A 16,042-nucleotide genomic window follows, 5' to 3' on the forward strand; every position below is an offset into this window, starting at 1 on the left:
GGAGTTTGGGTTGCAATTTTACTGTGAGGGTAATGGTTTTGAGGACATTCGGAGAATGTGCATTTAAAGTATATTCATTTACATATTGGCACTTCATTTAGCGACTTTAAAGAAACTAATCAGCCATTAACTTCATGTTCAGAAAGTCTCATTCAAGAAGTTTTTTTAAAGAATAACAATGAAAGACATTGGGGAAAAAAAACCCAAGAAAACGTAACACTTTATTATTATTTGTTATCTTAGAAGGAATTCACCAAAGGCTTCATATTATGCTATGGCATCTTTAATTATAAAAATAAGCAAATAAAATAACTTGCATCTGTCATTACCATGATATGTTTCATAACCTTTATATGCACATGGAGCTTAAAAATGTAATTTAACAATAAATAATGACATATACCAGATATGCTCACTGTTTATTCCAGTACTCAGCCAAAAACCTAAATATCATTTAAATTATAAATACATAATGCAAATATAATGGCACAAAAATGTCTAAAGTGCAACCAAATCACAAGAGAAGAATCATGCAAACTGGTCTAGGTCAGCCCCGGAATCTGTGCAGCAAACACAAGACAAAGCTTTGGAAGTTTAAGGGGGACTTGGAGGGAGCAGGATGGGAAGAAGAGAAGCAAAAAACTAGCAACATTGTGAGAACTGCTTCTTTCCATATGTGTAGATATATGTATTATAGATACATATATAAATATTATTGTGGGGAGAAAAGGAGGGGGGGGTACCACGGTTTGAAGAGGTCACAGCAAATCAAAGAGAATCCACTGGACGGAAGTAAGAGAGAATTTTGTTAGGAATACTCATGGACTACTCGTTGCATTGGGGTCCTGGCTTAGTGGGTTTGAGAAATGGACACAACACACAAAACCGTAATAGCTTTTCTGGTTTGGAGAAGCCAGCCTTGCCTGCAGGGGAGGAATGGGTGAGGGAGGGAGAGGGATAGTCAACTTAGAGTATGATCTACCTGATTTCCAAGAGGCTAAGGCAGTGTCCATATGTTTGGGGACCTGGGGATGGGACAGTTCTGAGTATAAAAATGCTCTTAACAATCTGATGTCAGCACGCTGAGAGGCTGTGTGGGGACAAAGGCAGCCACGCTTGTGCTGCTGCTGGGTCTGTTGCATTCGCTCTTGGTCCTTGAGCAGCACGTTACTGGTTTTAAAGGCTTTGTGGTAAAGTTGTATTGCTTTTTGTTTTTCTGGGGATGTGCCCTCCCTCCTCCCACCAGCATCCCTAACACTCGATTTGGGCAAATCTGGAGTTTATCCTAGTGAGAGTCAAGCACCAATGGTTTCTACCTAAGCGAGTTTGGAGTGGCCCTTACAGTCCTACCCCTCCTCCTTCTTCCTCTCTCAACATTGACCTTTGGTGGGCAGTGACGCTCCTAAGGGACTGTTGGGTTCAAGGACAGTGACCCTGAGAAACTACTGTTGTTCATAGCTAGGTTAATCATTTGGCTTTGGTGGTCGCCATCTTGTAAACATCACGGCAGAAATGATCAAACCGCCAGGTCTTTTTTTCCTCTTTCTTTCATTTTTTTTTTTTCTTTTTTCTTTTTTGCAATCCTACAGAGATGGCCCAGCTGCCAGGACTACTTTGGCAGGCAGCGTGCTACAGGACAAAAATGTAAGAGGAGTCTATTAAGGCTGGACAGCCCAGGGTTATTTATACCCCCTCAGCCCCAAGTCCCCCAAACTAAAGACCCAAAGGCTGATTGACTCATTCCTGATTGAGTTAATGGAAAGCCTCCTACCCCATCATCAGGCTGCCAGAGTACCAGGCACTGATGAAAGGCAGAAAGTCAAGAACTGCCACTTCCCAAGGTATAGCAGGCCTTATCACACTCTAAGTGGTCCAAGCCCAAAGGGATGCTCTTTTTGGTTCCTGTAATTCTCAGTTGGATGTGACAGAGCTGTTTCAGGAGAGGTCTAAGTCAAGAGTAGCCTCTGGGTTGAGGTGGGCTGGGAGATTAACATCTTGCCTGGGGTCCTTCAGATAAACCTGTTGGTTTTTCCTATCTCATACAGGCCCATCTTAAGTTCTGATGTTGAATAAAACTACTTCTACCCCCTTAGTTATAAAAAAGGCCACAAGGAGCATTTATGTGGATATCTGGAAGTGAGATAGTTATTCCATTCCCAGGAAAAGAAAAATAAAGCTAAGTTACAAAACTAAATCTATATGCAATAAAGTTATTATATACTGCTTTGTTGAAGCAGAGTCCTCTGGAATTTATGTACAGTACATTAGTTTTCACCTGTTTATATTCCACAGTTAGACCTTAAGATTCTCTGGATTTAAGACAATTGTTAAAGATACTTTTAAAGCTCTGAGCAGTTACAGTACATAGAGATGTTAGCTTTTTGTTTTTCATTAGATGCAAGAAGAGGCAGGCTCCAAGTCTGGTTGGAGAGCCAGGCTCGAGCAATTTGGTAAATGTGTTGGGAAGGAAATTAGACATTGAGGATCAAGACCGTAAGACACTAGCTCATGAGAGATCAAGAATTCAAATATGACATTCATATTCGTCCATGGCCAGCACAGATTCATAACACGAATTCCACTGAGCATCTTTATGAGCGTTTTAAGACATGCATTTAAATTAAGTTGCTTCTTACCAGCTAACTCTACTGGGGCAACCATTCTAAAGGGTTCCACATCTTCAAATTACAAAGTCTGGGGAATTACATGAATGTTTTGTGTTTGAGAGTCATTGGAGGGGAGCTGGGAAAAGACCTGGTAGAGGAAAGTGGTAAAAGAGACCACTTTCTCCTGAGGAGAGGCAGAAAAGATCACACGTGTTCTGTTGGTGAGAATGCCGCCATCGAAGAATGTTGAGAGATTGATTACAGAAGCCTAGTTTCATGCAATTTTTTTTTTAAGGGGGGGATAGAAAATAGGAACTACTTAAAAAAAATCAAACCAGGCACAGTTCACTCGAAGTTGGTGAGCGAACACCCTTAAAATGATCGTAGTTTGGTGAGGTTGTGAATACCTCTCCCCGGCTATGCACTCTCGTGGGAGGTGCGTTTGATGAGGGAGGGAGAGGCCACCTCACCTCGGAGGCTCCTGAGGAGGACTTTCAGCTTCTGTGGCTCGTTGGCACGCCTCCTGTTGAAGTCAGCTCGCTGGTGTGTGTGGGCACAGTGGTCTGTCTGCAGGATGTGAAAGAGGCTGGCCATGTTGGGTCCGATTTTCTCCATCAGGCTGTCTCTGATTGTGCTGACTGTGTCTTCGTCACATTCCAGTAGGCTTCGGACAAGTCTGTTATAGTATCTGCATTGGGAAAGAGAGGGTCATTCGGTGAGAGCAAGGTAAGACCCAGGCTTTCATCTGGGCTCCAGTCAACACCCGTCCTGAACGGCCAGATGAAGCACCCACGAATAGTTGCCTCAGCTGAAGGTGGCTTTTGCTTCTAACCTTTAGGCAGTGTCTTCTGAGTGTGAGTGCTTGCGCTGCCTGGATTTACCGCCCAGTGCAAGACAGCTCTGTGTTCACGTTTCGAGCTCAGGAGGCTGAGATCGTACTTTGAATAGTAGGCTCGTGGCGATGTCTAAAATGTTTAGAAAGAGAGAATCGTGGAGCTAGGTGGGATCACAGAGACGATTTAATGACTCTTTCATCATTTCATTGTATAGAGAAGAAACTAAGGTGGGAGAGCTGAAGTGACTTGTCTGAGGTCATACAGTGGGCTAGTGGTCGAAGCAGGACTTAGTCAAATGTATGAGGTGACCCAACCCTCACACTTATGTTTTAATAGTCATTGCACATGGATGCAATCATTTGCAGTTATTTTGGTGCCTCTTTGCGATTTTTCTTTTTCTTGGTGGGGTGTGTGTGTGTGTGTGTGTGTGTGTGTGTGTGTGTGTGCATATTCTGATTAATTTCTATCTTTTTTTTTTGGCCGTGCCGAGTGGCATGTGGGATTTTAGTTCCCTGACCAGGGATCAAACCCGTGCCCCCTGCAGTGGCAGTGTGGAGCCCTAACCACTGGACTGCCAGGGAAGTCCCTAAATTTCTGTTTTTAAAGGAGATCCCTGTCTTCAGTATCTCATGCATTTTTCTACTCAGTCTAATTTCCCTGTCATACACTTGGCTAGCCTCTCTGAAGGCTGTTGTCTCACCTCATTTTCAGTCTTCTTGCAAAGGTATATTGCAGTCAGAGGGCCAGATGCCAGGCAACAAGGATATTTAAATAGAAAGATTGGTGATCCTTAGTGGTTTGTGCTTCAGTAGTTTCAAAAAGCCTTCTCCCACTGCTCTAGATTGTGTGGCCCTCTCCTTTTTTGGGATGTTTTATAGATATTGGGTTACCATCGTACAGGTCAGCATTTGATAGTTTATTGATGGTTTTATCTTCCTGACTAGGCTGTAAACTTATTGAAGGCAGGATATGTGTCCTTATTCTTTGTATCCCTCATGTGCCATGTCCTAGGGCTATAGTACCTGCACACTGTCGTTCTGTTGATTTCTTTTGTGGCCACTGAGAGAATGGAGCTTTCAAAATAGAGTTCTTTCCAATGTCATGATTCCCAAAAGAAAAAATTATCTGTAGGTCTTCTGGTAAGTTTTACAAAAGAATTTAGGTTTGGCATAAATTTCCTTCATCTTTGGTGCAAGTTCTTTAAACCTCCAAAATGCTGCAGCTAACTGTTATGGCTCAGAAAGGATAAAACTGTCTTAATATATTTTTTTTCCTGAAGACCATGGTTTAATCATTTTAAATAGTCACAGGACATGTTTCCACACATAAGGTGACAGTGAAGAAGATGTGAAAACAATTGTGTAAATGTTGTACAGCAAATAGTCCTAGGCAATACTCCCTTTGATGCAGGTTTTTGAAAAATCAGTACATATGGGTTAGACAGCATGGGAACTACCAAAAAAAAGATGGAGTCTTTTATGACATAGAGAACACACTTAAACCTTGTCATTGACCTTTTATCAGTAAACTCTCTAATAGTTAAGGCATATAAATTACTCATCCTATTATTTGGGAAGACACTTCAGGTATTTCCCAATTTGAATTGGGATGCATTTGCTCCATTTCGAGGTGGCAGTTGTCAGAACCCATTAGCTCTGTGTTCACTAATTAGGGACTGTCCTAATGACGGTGATCTGCAGCATTTATGTGGAGAGACCCTTTCCTCAGAGGAGCCCGAGGACTGCCGAACCACAAGATCTGCCGTGAAAAGAAACCTGTTTATTTTTAACTCACCTCACAGAGCACAGGATCAAACATCTTTCCAGAATAACTTAACCCCCCAGAGAGGTCCTTTCAAGGATGTACAGTAAATAGAGTGGAATGTGGGCACTGAAGCAAAGCCATCACCCTTCTGTGAGGGAGCAGAACCAAGCTGGGGACAGAGGGAGAAATGTGTCTGGGTCTCCGATATAGTCCTGGCTCTACCCCTCCCACGAGGGAGGATTATATCCAGCTGTTGGTAAAACTGGGATTCCCTGGCACAGAGACACATTTTCCAACCCTTTGGAATTATAAAGCACATGAGTCAAAGCAGATCTCACTTGGATGGGGAAATGGGGAGAAAAGTGGTTTTGGAAAAACTGAGAATAAACTACTTTGTACCATTAGCTTCAGACATCTACACACCCACACAGATCCCCAGGAATCTCGTGGGCTCTGCTAGGATGTGGGTCCTCTGGATCTCTTTGTCTATTTCAAACGGTGATTAGATCCTAGAGAAAAAGGTTTCTGACCCCTCATCTACCTGCCCCTCAATAAGGACTTTATAACTTAGAAGTTAACCCTTCCACTTCTAGAAAGAAAGAACTGTTCACACCAAATGATCTTCCAAATGGGCTGGAGAGGATGATCTTTCCTTATATCAACATGGAAAACTCAAATCTGGATGAAGAAGTCTAACACCAGTAAGGAAACTAAGCTTCTGTAACTAGCCTCACCTCTTTAAGGTCAGACGCGTTCCTCTGGCCCCCACTTTGTCAAAACACCTCTTCTCCATCTCTGAGAGAGCCTACCTTTACCGTTACTTTCTCTGTTGGCCCCGATAGGCCACCTGTTCTTGGTGCTTCTTGAGGATGACTCTTGCCAGCCTGACTGTTCTTAGCGACTCCCCCCAAATCTACCCTTAGCTTCTCCCATGGAGCTGGTTACCTCAGCAAGGGCAGGCTAAGAGAGCTCCTTGGAATAGATAACAGCCATGGTTCCAGTAGCGGCTCCTCCAAGTGTGGGAAACCTATCAGGCTGCCTTGATGACAACACCGTTTGCCTGAGCAAGCAATAGATCAATCCCACACCTCTCTATTGAGGACCAGAATATGGCGTTGACCTCTGGGGTTGTGTGGGCTGATGAGACAGACCTTTCCTATCTCTAAGCCACTCAGTGAGGTTATTGAAGAGATTTAGCAATTGTCATGTATGCCTTGATCACTGTCTTGGACCAAGACTTGATGTTACTATAGCTATTGGTGAGAGCTGTACACAAATTTAATTGTTGATCACCAGGGGGTACATTTATTCCATTCTACTGGGAATTCCATTTTTGGATTGTGGATTTTATCTGCAGGTTTTAGTGGCTGCCATTTTTGAAGTGGAAATCAAATAGCCTGGCTCAGGGCCATGTGAATTGTAGGCTAGCTGTGTGACCTTCAGCAGGTCACCCCTCTCTCTGGGTCTCTGTTCTTTAATCAGTAAAATGAGGCAGTTAGTCTAGATAACCTTTATGGTCATTTCCAGCTATGACATTTTGTGTTTCTGGGGTTCAGTATATACGCACCTTCTCAATTGAACAAAAAAATAGTGCAGCTCTGCTTAAGGCCCATCCTTGGCAGGAAGAGTTACAACTATTTAAGAGGGTGCCTTTCTTCATCTTTATGGGGGGTGGTGGTGGGATGTACTCCCGAGACTTAATGGGCTAAGTGTTCAGATCACCCAGCCTGGAAGGACCCTTTAAAGCATGTTTCTTTCCTCCCCCTTTGAAAATTCCATCACTGACTTCTTTCCTCCGTAAAGAATAAGATCAGATATTCTCCATAGCTACTGTTTCAGCCATGCTTACCCAAATACACACATACTGCCTAGGAACAGTTGTGTGTGAAGGTTTATAAATAGTCCTTTGTTTCCCTTGATCAATATTATTCTTCTGTTTCCTGTTCCCTATCCATGCCCTAGAGAGTTGGAAGCTTTGTCAGTTTTCCCATCTGGATCTGGATTGGTTTAATTTCTTCTCAGGCCTCATGCTGTCCAGCCTGCTTGATCAATTGTGCCTGCTTCCCTCATGGTTGAAAGTAGAGTTTACAAATTCAGCCAGGGGGACACTCCAGCTATCCTTTGTGTTCTAAGGGCACTTCTGTCATGGAAAACCTCCCTGTTCGGGCTCCTGGTCCAGTCACAGGCTTTTGGATTCTCCCAGGCCCAAATCTCATGCTAGATAAGTCACAGGAAGGGGGAATGAACCTGTAACTACTTCCTTTCACAATTCTTTGCCAACTGGCACAACATAGCGTGTATCTATGGTGGGACAGAGGCTGGGAAAGCAGGATGTTTCAGAGGAGTGAAGAGCTTAAATAGAGCAAATCGAGCCCAGCATGGAACCGGAAATCTCTAGCTCTGAGCAGGAATAACACGAGCCAGTTCGAGTGAAGTAACTGGAGAAAGGTAAGAGCTGCATGGAGGATTCTAGTCTTCAAGAGATGACCTTCCTTAATAAGGATGATTCTTCTAAGATGATAAAGGGAGATAACTAGACTCCTGTGACCCTTTTCTAAAGGTGGTGAAAACAAGGCACCTATTGAAAAGAACAATGGCCTGGTTAAAAACTCCTGTTACTAGTCTCTTCTTAGATTGTTAGGATCACCGGTCCAGAATCTGTATTCTCCTTTCTGTAAGACCTCCTCTTCCTAACGGAAGACGCTACCTCAGTTGAATTAGAGATATTAGTATTGTCTCAAAACTGGCCACATGCCATATTATAGATCATGAGTTGTCACTGGACCATTAAAGATCAAAACTTAGAATAATGACTGTGCTAACATATTCCTGCCCCCCAGCTACCACATAAACACATACTAAAGAGACAGGGCACTTGAGATAAATGCTGAATTTGATTTTCCTGTTCTCAGAAAATCAGGACCACGACAGAGTCACTTTCAAGGACTGAACAAACGATTTTTATAAACTGACATGAGGTTCTGAAGAACAATGATCTATAGTTAAGAGTGAATCAGAAATTTACAGAGTTTAATGTCAGAGGCCTTAACCTTTCCCTGAGGAGGAGCTACTTCTCCCGTTTTCCAGTTGCATGTATGTACATGACTAACCCACTGGTAAGCCCCAGAAGGACTAGGTTATTGCCAGTATCTGAAGAAGGGTGGCAGCATCTGGCTAGGAAATTAATCAGGTAAGTCTGCGTTAGCGCTCCTGTGGTCAGAACAGCACATTAAGGTCTGATCTTTGTGAATATGTGCAGATTTGGCTGGAGAGTCAAAGAATCATAGCACTTCAGGACTAGGAGTCAAGTCAGTGGCATCACAGTAGGCTGAACTTGACCGTTCTGCACTGCCCCTACCATGCCTCCATGCTAGCCCCATCAGCACCTTTCTGAACTTGATCACAGATGGGGACGCCCAGGTCTTGCCAGGAAACTTTCTACGCCATGGAATGAGCATGTCTGCCATCTCATGTCTTAGATGTTCACACCTGGCTGGTAAAGACAGTGAGTCAAGGGCACAGAAAGGCACGATGCTCAGATATCACTAGCTCAGTGGCTTGGGATCAGTTTAGAATACTAAGATGAGAATGTGATCTGGGGAGTCACCAGAACACCCTTCCAGGAAATCTTGGACTAGACAAACGGGATAACAGACCTGGAAGGGACCACGGGAATCATCTAGTCTAGCAACTTTACTTTTCACAAAGGAAATTTGAGTCCCACCAAAGTCAGATGGTTCGCTCTGGGCTACTCAGCGAAATATCTGATTGGGCTTAGGATGGACTCAAATATATGCAGTTTTAAAACTCTGCATTATGACATTTGACCAAGGTTTTCATAATGGCCAGTTGTACTGTGCATAGTCATGATTTCAGCCCAATTTGATGTCTCAGAATCTTGTTTCCATAAACTTCACAGTTCCCTTCAGGCTTATGGAAGGAAATAGACAATGCATGCGGATGAAGTTTTCTATTAGCTGCATGGAGAGACTTTTCCTATAACAGTGAAAAAAAAAAAAAATCCAGGCTGCTTGAGCTGTCACAACCAATCACAAACATATTTTTTTTCCTGCAAAAGCTGGGAAGACTGCAAGCTAAAATAAGAGCATCACTGTGGCAATTTAACTCCTTCTGTGTCTGGTTCTGCTGACCAACCACTCCCCCTCCCCCCGAACTGCCAAACGAGTGGACTCATTTTGTACCTGTTGGAGAAGTGATTAGGGAGCTGGACGACTTCCGTGATGGCTTCAGGGTTCCGCTTGGCGACACTACACACGTTCAGCTTGCTGTAGCACTCCTCCTGCACCTCGGCAATCATCCTCTGGAAAGTGGAGCACCTCCGAATGGCCAGGAAGACCTTGGAGGTGACCCCGTTGGCGATGCACTTTAAACTCTCTTTGACAAATGCTTTTCCCTGCCGAGGAAGGGAGGGTAGGAGGACAAGATTTAGCTTGAGCTGACAAGAGAGGACAGGGCCTGTGATATGTGGAACTTAAGGGGGCTCACCTTGGCACTGTCTCATGGCCCTCGCTGCATGTCCTTGCAATAAGCGAACTGTACCCTGCGAGCAGGATTTTTTAAAAAGTCCCTATTCCCTTAGACTACCTTGAGGATTGAGCTACATGGAAATGAAATGAGATGAGAAAAAGAGATGAACCATAAACAACCACCCTTCAGCCTAAAAATAGCCATAATATGGTTTTGTATTCTTGGGATTGAGATTTGATAAATCACAAGCTAGTAAAAAAAAAAACCAAAAAAAAAAAAAAAAAACAAGCGAGTATGCCGGCTCTTCGTGAGAACTTCTTTGTTAGAAGAACATTTTTATTTCCTCTTGAAGAGGCAAAGATTTTCCGCTCATCACCCCTCCCTTAGAAGACAGCCTCTGTCAGCCTGTTACAATTGTGCATTGGAGTGGGTGGAGAGTGGCTTATATAGAACCTGTTTCTTGGCCAAAAGTGTGTGTGTGTGTGTGTGTGTGTGTACACACGTTGAAAATTGAGATGAGAATTTAGACTGGGGAGGCTGAGAAGCAGAGCTGGTTCCCTACAAGCCCGGCTCCTAAGAACAATAGTCTCATACACTGTTAAAGACAAGCAGCCAGTTGTGAGCAGGGGTCAAGGTCTTATTACCTGAGTGTCAAATTTAGCAGCGCTGTACAAGAAGGATTTACAGATGTCGTACATCCCATCTGTGTCACAGGTGGAGTTTTCCAGGCATGCAAAAGCTCCACAGCCAACCTGCAGAGCGCTGTTGAGGCAGCGAACCACTTCAGCTGAAAGAGACAAATCCATCCAATCTGGGTCAAACGGTGAGGACAGTCTGGAGGGATCAAGCTGATGTGGAGGCAAAATTCAAGCAAAAGGGGTCAGAAGAATTTATCCTAGAAGTCTGTGACGGGGCCAGTAGATAGAACCATTCCGAGCCGGGTGGGAGTGAAGAAGAGAGGGGACAGACAGATCCCTTTTGCTTATAAGAACCAGAGAACATGGAGGAAGGGAATGAGTTTTCCCTCGGAGATACACTCTCTTGGTCTCACCATCACACGCAGTTTTGGTGGCTGGATAAGTAAGGTTGGAGTATGAGGCATGCCCAGTGCTTAAAGCAGCTCTGCAGAATCCAAGGGCATCCCTTAAAGGCTGAAAGCATGGGAAGGTAGATGGTAGTGGTGGGTGGTCAAGTTTAGGAGGAGGAAGGACCAGGGAATCCATTTGGCTTCCAAAAAATACACTCCAGAGTCAGAAGGATGGAATTTTGGCCTAAATGGCAGAGAAGAATTTGCCAGGAGTCCACTAGGAGACCCTTCTGATTTAGGGCTTTTAACTTACCTTCCTATTGGCAGAAAGAAATCTGATCCGTTCATGTTTCATCCCAACCCCCCACTATAGGACAGTGCTTAGAGGTATGCATAATCTCTCTCATATTAAAAGCCCTTTTTTTTTAAAAAAAAAAAAAAGAAACACAGGTGTAGAATAACCAGGCCAAGGCAACACTTGTGCAAGACTGGAAGAAAACCGCACAGAACTTGCATGAGGCTTTCTACATTCTGGATAAGATCTTCCATAAAAGTAATTTCTCTCCTACAGAAGAGGGGTGTTCTGGCAGGCAGCTCCGCGAGAAATGATCTGCAGCCTTCATACCATAGGAGTCTCCTCTGAGATCAAAAGCACGGTTCGGTTAGGCGGCCCCTCCCCCTCCCACCACCCGCAGCCTCTGGGATGTTACAAGTCATTTCCCTAATTATATATTTCCACGGGTTCAAATGATAACTTTGCTTTAAGCAGTTTTAATATGCATTAGGATTGCTATTGTTTTTGGCAAGCTTGAATTGTGAATCACTGCATCTCTATAGCAACTAAGTACAAAAGGAAGTGAAGCAAAGCCCTCCTCTCGGCAGGGACCTGTGCTCTTCCGAGGGGAGCAAGCGTCTGCAGCATTTGGACACCTGCGAGCCCATCTTTGCTGACAGTTGGGGGAGAGAGAGCAGTCATGGAAGGGGAGCAAGCTGGACAAGCGAAGTCCAAAGACAGAGGTGTCAATGCCGGCTTCCTACGGACTCTCTTCCTTTAGAGACCAAGATAATACACAATTAACTGCTCAAAGAGTCAGGGCTAGAGTGAGACCTCTCCCTTGGAGAAATAGCTGCTACGTTTCACAGACACTCTTTTTCGAGGGGCTCTCTAGCCACGGGGCTGCGTGGGGACTGAATGGAGCCCGAGAGAGCAGGGAGGGACAGAAGGAACAGTGTCGAGGGTGGGATGTGTAGGGTTTTCTCTGAATCTGCCCTGGATTTGTCAGACTGGAGGGCTATGGTTCCGTAAATCAGTCTGCAAGAGGAGCTTTCTGTGTGTTCTCTGGAGGGGCAGGGAAGTCAAGTTATAGGGTCTTCAGGGTAAAGAAAGAGGGACAGCATCAGACAAGTCACGTCTCACCTTAAGATCAGCTTCAGCTTCTGGAAAGTATAGAGAGCGCTTTGAAGCATGCCAACATTCAAGTCTTTCCCCCGCCCCCTCCCCGCCAAGAGGGTACGTGCCAGATTTCAGGCAATCAGGCTAGGCTTATGCAATGAAATACCCTCAGCAGAGCGCCCAGCTTCTTCGTTAGTTGCATGCAATTTATTAAACAAAGGAGCTCCACTTCCTAAGGCTATTGGATTACCCTGGCAGTTTATTGCCATCAGGCATGAAGCACATTTATTATCAAGATCAGCCGTCACAGACACAGTTGCAAAAGCGAGAGGCAAATGAGGACAGCTCTTTGGGGGAGAAACCGGTCCTGGGTTTGCCGCTTACCTGAGTTCTGAGCTGCCACCCGGGCTTTCCTGGGGCTCACAGAATCATTCTGCTCCGCCTCATGGGTTGCAGAAGCACTGATCACCAGCACCAGAAGCACTGCTGAGTTTTGGAGCATTCTCTGAGAAGTTTCCGCTAAGTTGTTGGTTTTTTTTTTTTTTTTCCTCCCCCCCCTTTCCTCTTTCCCTCTCCCGGCTCGAGTGAAGATGTGGATCTGGATACACTGAGAGCCTAGGTGAGGATTTGATGAGGATCTTTTTGCTGCTGCTGCTGCTGCAGTCGCTGCTTCTTGCACCTCTGGCTTTTGCAAACTGGGGGCCCAAGAGCTGCACCCAGGGATTTTATAGCCGTTCTTATCGGTCCTCAGGATCAGGGACCAATCAGGTCCCTCAACTGGTCTGGCCAGCCAATCGGAGGGCATGCTCATTGGGCTGGAGCTGTTTGACTTCTTAGAAATATTTTCCAGCAAATTAAAAGTACCTGCTGCCAATGTCTTATACGTGTGTGTGACTGTGTGTGCAGAGATGTGTGAAAAAGCTATTTTCACAGAATTAAGGGATGACTTTGTATTGATCTAACGAAAGGGAGATCATATGGCCATCTCAACAAGGTGCCTTGGGAAATCTATCCATCTCTTTTAAAAAATGTGCTATGGGGAGGAATGGGCAGCACAGGCAGGATGAGTAGTATGGTCTCTTTGGATTCGAATTTAGCCTCATTATAGCAGTCTTACTATCGTTTTCACAGCCCATTCTCTGTGTTGTAAGCTACATACACCATACCTCCCCATCTTCTCAGTTTAAGCATGTTTACAGGTCTGTGAGGCATTTTGGTTGTATGTGGACATCCTGAGTTTTCACATGTATGAGCCCTTGGGAAGGGACATATAGGAGGGGGAAGGTCCCTCATGGACTGGAATATGACAGCTCTGAGCTGTGGCCCGAGTTCCTCTTTTGATTAGCTCTATGACCCTGGTCAAGTCCTTTTACCCTGTTCTACCTGTTTCCCGATCTGTCAAATGCCAAAGTTGGAGTCTAGCATTCTTTACGCCTCTAAAACTATGATTCTCTAGTAACACAAATTAACCTCGACTCCATCTTTTTTGTTACCAGTACGACTACAAACTCCAAGGGTGTTAGTTACTACAGGTAGACACATGCACACCTATGTACACCACGCTCAACAGGGAGACATCATGAATGCCTGGAAATTAATAAACTGTGTATTCAAGCCCAACAACTTCATAATCACGTTGAAACCATAAGCTGACCAAAGTAAGACTAAATCTCCTGGGTAAACCAATTCATTTCTTGGGGAGGGGGAGGGGTAAGGGGGTGGGCAGTACAGGGAGGAAGGGGCAGGAGACCAGAATGTGTAGGAGAAAAGACAGATAAGCTCTAGACATAATAAGAAAATTACAGTGGCATCACAAACATGCCTAGGATAGAAGCTCATATTTTCTTGTAAGTGGGTTGTAGGCAACACTGAGGCTTGTCACTAAACTTGTGAAGGAAGCTGATGATCTCAGAGGGGACTTAGGGTAGAAAAGTGGTCATTAAGGGCTGGGTTGAAGTAAAGGATCAAGCAAGACAACCTGTAAACATTTTGGGGAGGTAAATGAGAAAGGGCCATTGGAGATTCATACAGACAGGGGCAAGATGACCTTGTAAGGAAACAGAGCCAGTGGCTTCTGTGTAAATCCTCAAATCTTCAAACAAAGGTTGAAGAAAGAGCGCCAACTCTATTAACCACAAACCAAGAATCAACCCTACATGTGTGTGGGGAGTGAGCTTGCTGAGTGATTAGAGGTTCCCTTGCCAAAAAAAAAGGTTGTTTGGAAAGCATGAAGTTTGCTAGAAAAAGGGATAGAGGAAATAAAGGATAGAGGGAATAACCAAAGAAAAGAAAGGGAATTTTCAAATTTCCACTAAATGATAGTGTTTTTCAATTTAGATTAACTGACAGTATTTGTCAAGTGTCTTCTAGGCTGGGAGCTAGTGGATGAGTCGGGGAAGGTAAAGGAGAAGAGAGATAGAAGGAAGAAAAGTATTGATTCTTATCATCGAGGAGCTTGTAATCAGGTTGGGAAGACAGTCAACCCCAGTCATATTTCCTAAAGGTTCAGGATGTCAGGACCTTGCATGGTAAGAGAAGAGCATGGTCAACATTGGCTAGAGATGTGGGGAAGGCTTCACGGAAGGGTCAGTGCAGGAAAGATGTGAGCTGCTGTTAGTGCCTTTTAAGAATTTAGGAAAAAGCCATGATATTTCATTTTTTAAAGCGCTTGTGTTCCGGAAGTCTCAGAGGTTGTTTTTATTGCTTTAGGCAGGAGTGGTAGATGTATGGCACTATGGCACTGCAACATAGTCATTCAGTGTTTTCTTCTAGAAGGAAAAAGAGGACAGATGCATGCATATTATTCCCAAGGATTTGGATTTCTGTTCCTCAACATTCTCTGCCTCCTTAGCCATTGTTTATTTTTCTTATTTTTAAAAAAATAAATTTATTTATATATTTTTATCTTTGGCTGCTTTGGGTCTTTGTTGCTGCACGTGGGCTTTCTCTAGTGGTGAGCAGGGTGAGCACTTGGTGAGCACTTGGTTGTAGTGTGCGGGCTTCTCATTGCGGTGGCTTCTCTCGTTGCAGAGCACTGGCTCTAGGTGTGCGGGCTTCAGTAGTTGTGGCGCATGGGCCCAGTTGCTCCATGGCATGTGGGAACTTCCCAGACCAAGGTACTGAACCCGTGTCCCCTGCATTGGCAGGCAGATTCTTAACCACTGCACCACCAGGGAAGTCCCAACCGTTGTTTATTGTTAATAGCTGTGCTGTTTCTCTTGTTAGACTTTCCCTGTGTTGACCTACCGGCTTTGTAGGGTGAGGACTTACTTTCCACCATCCACATTTTCCCCCTACACTCTGGTGCTCCCACCAGAACAGATTGTCCCACAAGTGTCAGGATGTGTTTTGCGTTTTCTCTGATGTTGATTTATAGTTTCTCCTTATTTCACTCACTATCACGTGCCTGGAGGTTCCTAGCTAGGTGTGTGAAGTGTCTCACAATGACAGATAAGCTGTCAGCTGAAGAAATCCAATAGTGGGCAGCCATATTGGTTTGCGTATTAATTAGTGCATCAGTGCATTTGAGAACATCAAAGGCAGAAGCTGAAGCCTAAGTAGAAATGCCCAATGGAAATAAAGTTTCTTCTCCAGAGTTCAAGGACCTCTAAATGTCCACAATCATTGTGCTCCTCCTGGACTTTGATATAGCAATGATAGAAGAGTCTTGGGAACACTGGAGGTGATGTCTAGTTTCTAAGGAGTTTGAATATCAGACTTCAGAGTTTGAATACTATCTTGCAAGCAACAAGGAGTCAAGGTTTCTTGAGTAGGAATTGTTAAATGTGTTGAAATTAGCATCTGGGGAAGGTCTTTTGATTGTACTTACGATGGTTTGAAGGAAGAAAAGAATGGCGGTTGTAAGACTAGTTAGTAGTATCAGTTTGCTTTGATGAGGTCCTGGACAACCACAGTAGTAATAGGAAAG

The 16,042-nt window shown here is 44.3% G+C and overlaps 1 protein-coding gene across 1 annotated transcript; it reads right to left on the bottom strand.

Annotated features, from left to right (window-relative positions):
* Window positions 1–1,528: 1,528 nt before the first annotated feature.
* Window positions 1,529–12,805, bottom strand: STC1 (stanniocalcin 1). Its single transcript, XM_032636299.1, has 4 exons — window positions 12,499–12,805; window positions 10,339–10,481; window positions 9,409–9,620; window positions 1,529–3,294 (listed from the first exon to the last, which is right to left on the bottom strand). Exons 1-4 carry the CDS (start codon window positions 12,614–12,616, stop codon window positions 3,024–3,026), a joined length of 744 nt encoding a protein of 247 aa, XP_032492190.1. The 5' UTR covers window positions 12,617–12,805; the 3' UTR covers window positions 1,529–3,023.
* Between the last annotated feature and the right edge of the window lie 3,237 nt (window positions 12,806–16,042).

This window comes from Phocoena sinus, chromosome 6 (genome assembly GCF_008692025.1).
Source record: "Phocoena sinus isolate mPhoSin1 chromosome 6, mPhoSin1.pri, whole genome shotgun sequence".
Lineage (NCBI taxonomy): Eukaryota > Metazoa > Chordata > Mammalia > Artiodactyla > Phocoenidae > Phocoena > Phocoena sinus.

Coding starts and splice junctions, on each gene's coding strand:
- STC1 (XM_032636299.1), bottom strand. CDS start 12,616: ATGCTCCAAAACTCAGCAGTGCTTCTGGTGCTGGTGATCAGTGCTTCT. Junction 10,482..12,498: donor GGTGGCAGCTCAGAACTCAG/GTAAGCGGCAAA, acceptor TGTCTCTTTCAG/CTGAAGTGGTTCGCTGCCTC. Junction 3,295..9,408: donor CCTAATCACTTCTCCAACAG/GTACAAAATGAG, acceptor TTCCCAATGCAG/ATACTATAACAGACTTGTCC.